Source organism: Patella vulgata, chromosome 4 (genome assembly GCF_932274485.2).
Source record: "Patella vulgata chromosome 4, xgPatVulg1.2, whole genome shotgun sequence".
Taxonomy (NCBI): domain Eukaryota; kingdom Metazoa; phylum Mollusca; class Gastropoda; family Patellidae; genus Patella; species Patella vulgata.
Genome location: NC_065882.2, coordinates 16,622,858 through 16,633,437, shown reverse-complemented (window position 1 = coordinate 16,633,437; position 10,580 = coordinate 16,622,858). Strand labels below are relative to the sequence as shown.

Sequence of the window (10,580 nt, the reverse complement as noted above, 5' to 3'; positions counted from 1 at the left end):
CGCAGAACACGCCTAAAGCTCGCCGTAACAGACCGTTTCATTGGCTTATCCCTGACACCAATCAGAACACGAGTTAAATAACAACTCTTCCAGATCCAAGTGTAGTAAGGACAAGTAAAACGAAATTTTGAACTATAAAAACGAAACGAAATAGGATCTGTGGTTTAACCAGATTGGGTGAATACAATGTAATGTTGCTAGTAATGCCACTAAAAAAAGAGAGAGGGGGGGGGGCAGGAAGATAAACAAACTCGAGAGACCTGGAAACAGACCAATGCCATTAAAAGTATATATATCGTATGTGGTAATATGAATCTAATAGATCTATGTTATAGTAACATCTGTTTTGTCTATATCTTGCTATGCATTCTCCTTTATCATCAATTATTTATTACTTACGAGTAGCCATTTTCTCCCGATTTAACTTCTACGCTTTCTACAGAATATTTATCCTTGCCGCCTCCGAACCAAAATCCAGAATATTTTTCATATTTAATCGTAACAAATTCAACATCACCAACTTCTTGGGGAGAGACCATTACGTGAGAAAATGTTTGACCCTTTTTTAACGCTTGATCATTTCTGAAAAAAAAAGACAAAATATTGATTATTGTTCTAGCTTATTACGACAGTCCCAAATCCCTACTATTCTGGAGGGGGGGGGGGGTGGATGGCCGAATGGTTAGCACGTGCGTGCTGTATCATAAGGCCTGCCATTGAGTCAACTGGCGTGGTTTCGAATCCCCGGTTGTACGTGACAAGGAGTAGGGTCGCCTGTCCAACCTCGGGGGTTTTCTCCGGGTCCTCCGGTTTCCTCCCACTGCAAAAGACCCCTACGCGCGAGCGAATTATTGAAATTAACGAAATAACCTAGTTTGTGTCGAGTGGACGTTAAACCCCATCTCTCTCTCTCTCTCTCTCTCCCTCTCTCTCTCTCTCTTTCTCCTACTATTCTGTCACGTGATTATTTAGAACATGTTAAGTATTAGAAACCCTAGGGACTATTTTACTTAGCGTTTAACGACCTTTACTTAGCTTCATTTCGTCGTTTTTTCCCTTACCAGAGGTACCGGGCGGGTGGCCTGGGAAAGAAGAGAATCCAGTCGTTCTGATATTAAGACCAAGCGAGGTTCCGTGTTCACGTTGGTGTGTATTATAGCGTTTGTCCCGTCTCCATTAGCCCAGTTAGATAAAACATGTAATTCGTCTAACAAAATGTTCAATTTTAAAATTAAAATGTATAGGTAAAACACGAAATGAAATAGGGTTTAACGTCTTACTGTTCTGCTCCGACTGGGCTAATAAAGACGGGTATACGCAACACTGTGTGCTATGAGGGGAAATTTTGTCCGCACATCGGCACTACGTCCTACTCTTATATCGAATTCCAACTACCACGGGATCTTTTACGTGCACGCTGATTCCTTGATCCTATCCTAATCATGTATTAAAATTTGCTGATCCACCCCGATCAGTGTATATTATATTATTTTAGTCTGTCATTTAATTGTACTATACAATTGTCTACACATGGTAATTTGATCTGATGTATTAATAAGCCAATATTTAAAAAAAAATAGAAGGATGTTAAACTCATTCATTCATCATTCAACTTCGACAAACTTTCCTCTCCAAACGTTCTTAATACTAAACACGCATCACAATTTGGTGATCAATATTTTAAGAACACGTCCGAATTACGAATCCACACTGGGGGTTGTGGAATGGATGAGAATAACAAACTAACTTAGTCGCTGCAACAAATCCACTGTCGCCCCATTTGCCCTTCAACCTGAGTGAAATCTTTCCTTTAGTGTCTGGAGTTAAATCAGCCCCTTTGATTGTAACAGCATAATGATATCCTAGTAAAACAAATAAAACAAAGGCTAATTTATGGTTGAAAATTAGAGAAAACACTTTCAAAATTACTCTAAATAACCAATTAAAAATATTTGTGACGGCTGTCGTGTATGAGGTAAGGTATGACCATTTTTTCCTTAACATATGTAGCCTTATCTTTAGGTTCCCCTAGCCAAAATAATTTTTTATTATATATTAATATAGATATTTGAGTGAAATTTTAGTATTTAGTGCATTATCCCTCATTTAAAATATTTAAAAAGTCGCTATTTTGTTTTTTGTGCCCTATCCCGTGCTTCTGGACTGCTGTAGTAGAGGGGTAAGGGTATTCAACGCCGATCCAAGGACATTGTTGGCATTCGCATTGAAATTCGATGAAGATCAGGTAGAAACGCCGAAGTCCGCTCCCACCCCGACCCCCTGTGGTCCCGAAATGGCAGTTACATCCCCTTCTTATCCTATTTATTAAAAGGGGTGGTCAACCTATTTATATATCCTAAAACAGATAGATGACATTTACTCGAATCAACTTTTAAAATCTTTCTAGACACCTCAGTCACTTTATTTGTCATAAGGATTGAACATTACTTCCATTCAAGTAAGACTGGGTCATCGGTGCATTACTCGAATGAGTAAAGCCTATTTTACACAGATTAATTAACGACAAACTGAGTAATAATAAGTCCCTTTTTCTCAAGACTGAACTGGCCTGATGCTCACCCTTTCCTCAACACTGTACTTGCTTTGAGGGATTTGGAGACAAGACAATAGTCATTTTCATTTCTGTAGATATGTCCGTGAAAGATTGAAAATCCAACTATATTTAAAAATTACTTTAATACAAAAATAATTTGACCAAAAGGCGTCTTTACAAATATCAACAATGGTATTTTGGGGAAGATTTAACAGTTTCTACTTCTGTGCCATGATTCAATTCTTTATCCATCAAGCAAAATTTATACCTGAAATATTAAAGAAAAATAATAATTTATAAAGCTTCAACTTTTAAAATTATATTTATACTATGTGTAACTTCGTTCCAGCCCAGACCTAATTCATGTTGTTTTTTTTTCAAAAGAGGGCATTAAGAGATATTTGTGATCTAAGTGAATACACAATCTGATTAAAATACAGATCTATATTTCGTTTCGTTTTTTTATACTTTCGATGGCCTACACTACATGAAGATCTGACAAGTTATAGCGATAGGTCACGCCAGGGGTCAAAAGACCGACTTATGACCCTATGATGTCAGACATTTGATTAACCAATCAGCATTGATGTTACTAGTGAATTACCCACAGTTCCGCGCAGAACACGCCTAAAGCTCGCCGTAACAGACCGTTTCATTGGCTTATCCCTGACACCAATCAGAACACGAGTTAAATAACAACTCTTCCAGATCCAAGTGTAGTAAGGACAAGTAAAACGAAATTTTGAACTATAAAAACGAAACGAAATAGGATCTGTGGTTTAACCAGATTGGGTGAATACAATGTAATGTTGCTAGTAATGCCACTAAAAAAAGAGAGAGGGGGGGGGCAGGAAGATAAACAAACTCGAGAGACCTGGAAACAGACCAATGCCATTAAAAGTATATATATCGTATGTGGTAATATGAATCTAATAGATCTATGTTATAGTAACATCTGTTTTGTCTATATCTTGCTATACATTCTCCTTTATTATCAATTATTTATTACTTACGAGTAGCCATTTTCTCCCGATTTAACTTCTACACTTTCTACAGAATATTTATCCTTGCCGCCTCCGAACCAAAATCCAGAATATTTTTCATATTTAATCGTAACAAATTCAACATCACCAACTTCTTGGGGAGAGACCATTACGTGAGAAAATGTTTGACCCTTTTTTAACGCTTGATCATTTCTGAAAAAAAAGACAAAATATTGATTATTGTTCTAGCTTATTACGACAGTCCCAAATCCCTACTATTCTGGAGGGGGGGTGGGGGGTGGATGGCCGAATGGTTAGCACGTGCGTGCTGTATCATAAGGCCTGCCATTGAGTCAACTGGCGTGGTTTCGAATCCCCGGTTGTACGTAACAAGGAGTAGGGTCGCCTGTCCAACCTCGGGGGTTTTCTCCGGGTCCTCCGGTTTCCTCCCACTGCAAAAGACCCCTACGCGCGAGCGAATTATTGAAATTAACGAAATAACCTAGTTTGTGTCGAGTGGACGTTAAACCCCATCTCCCTCTCTCTCTCTCTCTCTCCCTCTCTCTCTCCCACTATTCTGTCACGTGATTATTTAGAACATGTTAAGTATTAGAAACCCTAGGGACTATTTTACTTAGCGTTTAACGACCTTTACTTAGCTTCATTTCGTCGTTTTTTTCCCTTACCAGAGGTACCGGGCGGGTGGCCTGGGAAAGAAGAGAATCCAGTCGTTCTGATATTAAGACCAAGCGAGGTTCCGTGTACACGTTGGTGTGTATTATAGCGTTTGTCCCGTCTCCATTAGCCCAGTTAGAATTCATAAAACATGTAATTCGTCTAACAAAATTTTCAATTTTAAAATTAAAATGTATAGGTAAAACACGAAATGAAATAGGGTTTAACGTCTTACTGTTCTGCTCCGACTGGGCTAATAAAGACGGGTATACGCAACACTGTGTGCTATGAGGGGAAATTTTGTCCGCACATCGGCACTACGTCCTACTCTTATATCGAATTCCAACTACCACGGGATCTTTTACGTGCACGCTGATTCCTTGATCCTATCCTAATCATGTATTAAAATTTGCTGATCCACCCCGATCAGTGTATATTATGTCTGTCATTTAATTGTACTATACAATTGTCTACACATGGTAATTTGATCTGATGTATTAATAAGCCAATATTTAAAAAAAAAATAGAAGGATGTTAAACTCATTCATTCATCATTCAACTTCGACAAACTTTCCTCTCCAAACGTTCTTAATACTAAACACGCATCACAATTTGGTGATCAATATTTTAAGAACACGTCCTAATTACGAATCCACACTGGGGGTTGTGGAATGGATGAGAATAACAAACTAACTTAGTCGCTGCAACAAATCCACTGTCGCCCCATTTGCCCTTCAACCTGAGTGAAATCTTTCCTTTAGTGTCTTGAGTTAAATCAGCCCCTTTGATTGTAACAGCATAATGATATCCTAGTAAAACAAATAAAACAAAGGCTAATTTATGGTTGAAAATTAGAGAAAACACTTTCAAAATTACTCTAAATAACCAATTAAAAATATTTGTGACGGCTGTCGTGTATGAGGTAAGGTATGACCATTTTTTCCTTAACATATGTAGCCTTATCTTTAGGTTCTCCTAGCCAAAATAATTTTTTATTATATATTAATATAGATATTTGAGTGAAATTTTAGTATTTAGTGCATTATCCCTCATTTAAAATATTTAAAAAGTCGCTATTTTGTTTTTTGTGCCCTATTCCGTGCTTTCTGGACTGCTGTAGTAGAGGGGTAAGGGTATTCAACGCCGATCCAAGGACATTGTTGGCATTCGCATTGAAATTCGATGAAGATCAGGTAGAAACGCCGAAGTCCGCTCCCACCCCGACCCCCTGTGGTCCCGAAATGGCAGTTACATCCCCTTCTTATCCTATTTATTAAAAGGGGTGGTCAACCTATTTATATATCCTAAAACAGATAGATGACATTTACTCGAATCAACTTTTTAAATCTTTCTAGACACCTCAGTCACTTTATTTGTCATAAGGATTGAACATTACTTCCATTCAAGTAAGACTGGGTCATCGGTGCATTACTCGAATGAGTAAAGCCTATTTTACACAGATTAATTAACGACAAACTGAATAATAATAAGTCTTCTTACCACAAAGTGGAGATTTTGATGTTGTATCTAGATACATTTTCCCTCTGGCATAATACTGATCTGAATAGTAACCTAGTACAGAACATCCAGTACTACCACAATCAAGACATTTTCCAGCCTCAAATGTATCCTACAAACCAAATTATTATACATGACATGCGTGTTTGTATCTTTGGGAGTATAATATTTGATATTTGGGAACAATAATTAAATCCTTTATCTCACCAAATCAAGAGTAATCCTGGTTTTTATTCACTTGATTAAAATTAAAACACCCTCAGAGATAGTGAATATTTTTTAAATATGTATCTGGTTTTTTTTTAACTTACATAATCAGAACAGGGGTAGGCTGTGAAAGGACATCTAGCATTAATGGATTCAATGAAAGCATCATGTGATCTACCGTGACTACAGGCTAGAGATTGGCTTATACCTGGAAGAGTGAGAGCAATATGGTTTACTTCGAGATACAAATTCGTAAACCTTCTTTAGTATTAATTCACTGAAATCCAATAGTGGGGTTGGACGGCCGAATGGTTAGCACGTGCGTGCTGTATCATAAAGCCTGTCATTGAGTCAACTGGCGTGGTTTCGAATCCCCGGTTGTACGTGGCAAGGAGTAGGGTCGCCTGTCCAACCTCGTGGGTTTTCTCCGGGTCCTCCGGTTTCCTCCCACTGCTAAAGACCCCTACGCGCAAGCGAATTATTGAAATAAAATTAAACCATATGTTAGTCCCGTAATGACCTAGTTTGTGTCAAGTGGACGTTAAACCCCATTTCTCTCTCTCTGAAATCCAATAACCAGGTTAGATACCGGAAGCCCTGATTACAATACCTAGATTCTCTCATGCAGGTAATAGACAATGCAGGATAACTGCACACCGAAACCAGGAAAAAACAAACAATAAAGGAAAGATACAGAGGTCGGGATTTTGGCATCCAGGGATTAAGTGAAAAGGGGTTTTAATTTTGAATCCTAAACCGTTTATATGTTTAGGATGACTTGACAATTCTGCCCCACCCCACCCCCAGTAAAAGAAACAAATAAAAATACCCTTTCGCCCCAAACAAAATCCTTACTTAAAATAGGTCAATTGACACTTTCTGAGTTCTGGAGTTTGCAAAGTCACACAAAATAATTAGCTCGACATTCGTATTTCCAGCTTTGAAATCGATACACATTAAAAGTTGAAAATGCATTTAATAAAATACGGATGTTGCAGAAAGACAACCCCTAGAGGAAACCGAGGATATGTGTGTTGTTATTAACTTATGCATCTTCCTAATATGAAAACTGTTTGCTCTTTTACCTTGTCCGTGTAAAATGTCACCAATAGCAGCTAGTCCATCATCACATCCTGGTTGATGTTTTCCTCCATTTAAATAAAAATCAATATGACCAGACTGATTATACAATCCAGCTCCACCCTGACTTAAAGGGGCACCATTAGAATGAATTATGTCCACGTATTTAGCATCTGTGGGATCCAACACTACCAAAGGTGGAGACTGTTCATAATCTGGATCTGCTGGGTCCAACCCTGCAACACAATAGTGTCTCTGAATTAAGTGGATTTAATCGCCCATCTGCAACACAATAGTGTCTCTGAATTAAGTGTATTTAGTCGCCCATCTGCAACACAATAGTGTCTCTGAATTAAATGGATTTAATCGCCTATCTGCAAAGTACTAATTATTAAACATACAAATGTCTATATTATATGTTTAAAACCCCCTTCTCGCCAATTCCTTTAAACAGAGACAATATAACTGATCATTTCAAAATATACTTTTTTTTATTCTGAACACACTTCAGTCCTACTACTAATCTATTGGTTTATTGCCCTTCACGTTGTCATTTTATTGCTACATTCATGTACTGTTTATTCTTGGGGGCGATTCTATTTTTAAAGTCTATTGGTATGTAATTATAAAAACATGGCGATAGTACCTGTTATTCTTTGTATTGCACCATTTAATAAATGTCCAACAAATCCAGATGTATGGGCTCCAAGACTGTGACCAATTAGATGTAAATCTTCCATCTTAACTCCAAATTTGACTAAACTGAGAATTGTTCTGTGTACCACAGTAGCGACCACTCTTGTATTTGCAACTGCCTGTGCATAATCTGGGAACTTGGCACCGTTACCCCAACCAACAATTATGACATTAAAGTCATCCTTAAAATATTTACATGTTAGTATCAGTAAACTAGCAATTTACCCGAACATGTGATTCACATTGCCTCAGTGAGTAGGACACTGACTCACTAATCAGGAGGTCTCAGGTTCGAGCCCGGTACTAACCGGTAAAGTTCTTCGGGATTTTCTAGCCTGGTTTCCCCTTGTCAGGAGGACCTGGTCAGAATATCGCGTATAGTGGGTCGTATGGAGTGAACATCAAGAAGGTCCAAACGTGAACGCAAAAGAACCGTTGACAATTGGAATTACATGAGGAATAGGCGGAAAAGCAACCGGGCAAATCCCCCCCCCCCCATAGCACAACGTATGGCGTATGCCCGTTTCGTATTAACCCGGTTGATGCAAAAAAAAAGGCAGAAGGTTAAATACAATTTCACTTTTCCTTTTACAGCAGTAGTACTGTTTCTTTAAACGAAATGAAATGGGGTTTAACGTCCTACTGTTCTGCTCCTAAACTGGGCTAATGAAGACGGTCATACGCCATACAGTGTGCTATGAGGGAAATTTTGCCCGGACAGGGGCACTACGGCCTACTCTTATATCGAATTCCAACTGTTAAGTCTTTTACGTGCACAACAATGTGTACACGGGACCTCGGTTTTCGTCCAATCCGAACGACTAGATAGCTGACAAGTGGGAACCACGCCAAGTGTAACAAAAACTCCCAGATGTACATAAAACATCTTTAAGTAAATAATTGTTTGAAATCATCATTTTTTAAAGAAATCCGAAGATATACTCGAAATAACAAACTGTTAAAATAGGGGACTATACTTACATTTATAAGAAACTCATCTTTCATCGCATGAAGCCAGTCAGTATTTAAATCATTAGAAAATCCATGAATGATGATTTTTGTTGGTTTTTTGGCATCAAAATCGGAATTTTGAATAGTATTGGGGTCGTTAAACTTGATAAGTTGACCCTTATCATGTTCTCGATTTTGACGAGTATAGAGAGTTACAGAGATTCCAATTACATCTGGGCTATCCGGTAGATCTAAAATAGCATTGTTAAAGGGATAAAAGTTGTCGAAACATCCAAGATCTTTATAGCAAATACTTTTATTCGCTCGTGGATCAGGTGTGCTTGGTGTGGGTGTTGCGGTAGTGGGTTTTTCCGTTGTTGGTTTTGGTGTTACTTTCACAGTTGTAGGCTTTGGTGTCACAGTTGTTGGCTTTGGAGTCACAGTTGTTGGTTTTGGTGTCACAGTTGTTGGCTTTGGTGTCACAGTTGTTGGCTTTGGAGTTGTTGGCGTTGGTGTCACAGTTGTTGGCTTTGGTGTCACAGTTGTTGGCGTTGGTGTCACAGTTGTTGGCTTTGGTGTCACAGTTGTTGGCTTTGGTGTCACAGTTGTTGGCTTTGGTGTCACAGTTGGCTTTGGTGTCACAGTTGTTGGCTTTGGTGTCACAGTTGTTGGTTTTGGTGTTACTTTTACAGTTGTTGGCTTTGGTGTCACAGTTGTTGGCTTTGGTGTTACTTTTACAGTTGTTGGCTTTGGTGTTACTTTTACAGTTGTTGGCTTTGGTGTTACTTTTACAGTTGTTGGCTTTGGTGTCACAGTTGTTGGCTTTGGTGTCACAGTTGTTGGTTTTGGTGTCACTTTTACAGTTGTTGGCTCTGGGGTCACAGTTGTTGGCTTTCGGGTCACAGTTGTTGGCTTTGGTGTCACTTTTACTGTTGTTGGTTTTGGTGTCACTTTTACAGTGGTTGGCTTTGGTGTTACTTTTACAGTTGTTGGCTTTGGTGTCACCGTTACCGTTGTTGGCTTTTGTGTTACTTTCAAAGTTGTTGGATTTGGTGTCACTTTTACTGTTGTTGGCGTTGGTGTCACTTTTACAGTTGTTGGTTTTGGTGTCACTTTTACCGTTGTAGGCTTTGGTGTCACTTTTACGGTTGTTGGCTTTGCAGTTGTTGGCTGCGGTGTTGCCTTTACAGTTATTGGGGTAACTGTTATATCCGCATCTACCGTGGCTATTTGTGGGTTGGTATCTATCTCATGTGATTCAGCAGAATCCTCATTGTAAATATTATTCAGTATCTCAACTGAGTCAGCAGACAGAACACCACAAACAAAACCTTTAAATAAAATACATAGGCATAAAAAATATCGCAAGTTGCATCTCAGCAAGTAAGACAATGGCGTAGATTTAATTAGCACTTAATGCGTTAAACATTCAACTGTAGTAAATATAGTTAATTGGGGCGATGGTTTGGACCTGGATATTAGAAGCTGAGTACTACAGGGTATGAGATAACCTACTAATTGTATCAATATTACCACAACACCCCCTCCCTCCGCGAATTTCGAAACAGCGTGAGAGAGAAATGGGGTTTAACGTCCACTCGGCGCAAAGTAGGTAATTTCGGGACCAATATATGGTTTAATTTTAATTCAATAATTCGCTTGCACGTAGGGGTCTTTAGCTGTGGGGGGAAACCCACGAGATTTGACAGGAGACACTACTATTTGTCACGTACAAGCAGGGAAACGAAACCACACCACTTAACTCAATGACAGACTTTCGAAACACAATGTTTTAGGACATAGGATATTAAAATATTATCTGCTGTTCCATAGGACGCCCACATATTCCCCTATGTATCTTATTTTAATTCACCTATACTTAGTGGTGGACACAATGACCGAAAAAGGACATGAAT

At 38.7% G+C, this 10,580-nt stretch overlaps 1 protein-coding gene and 1 long non-coding RNA gene across 2 annotated transcripts; both read right to left on the bottom strand.

The window, feature by feature from the left end:
* Positions 1 to 4,909: 4,909 nt before the first annotated feature.
* Positions 4,910 to 6,147, bottom strand: LOC130012468 (uncharacterized). The gene is made up of 3 exons (XR_008787900.1): positions 6,042 to 6,147; positions 5,713 to 5,842; positions 4,910 to 5,021 (listed from the first exon to the last, which is right to left on the bottom strand). It is a non-coding gene; the product is annotated as an uncharacterized LOC130012468 (long non-coding RNA).
* A 641-nt stretch (positions 6,148 to 6,788) lies between these two features.
* On the bottom strand, positions 6,789 to 9,834 carry LOC126818593 (mucin-2; the record flags this gene model as incomplete). The annotated part of the gene is made up of 4 exons (XM_056100199.1): positions 6,789 to 6,823; positions 7,023 to 7,253; positions 7,664 to 7,895; positions 8,695 to 9,834. Coding segments are annotated over 4 exons (1,638 nt in total), but the record flags the coding sequence as incomplete, so codon positions are not given.
* Positions 9,835 to 10,580: the final 746 nt, after the last annotated feature.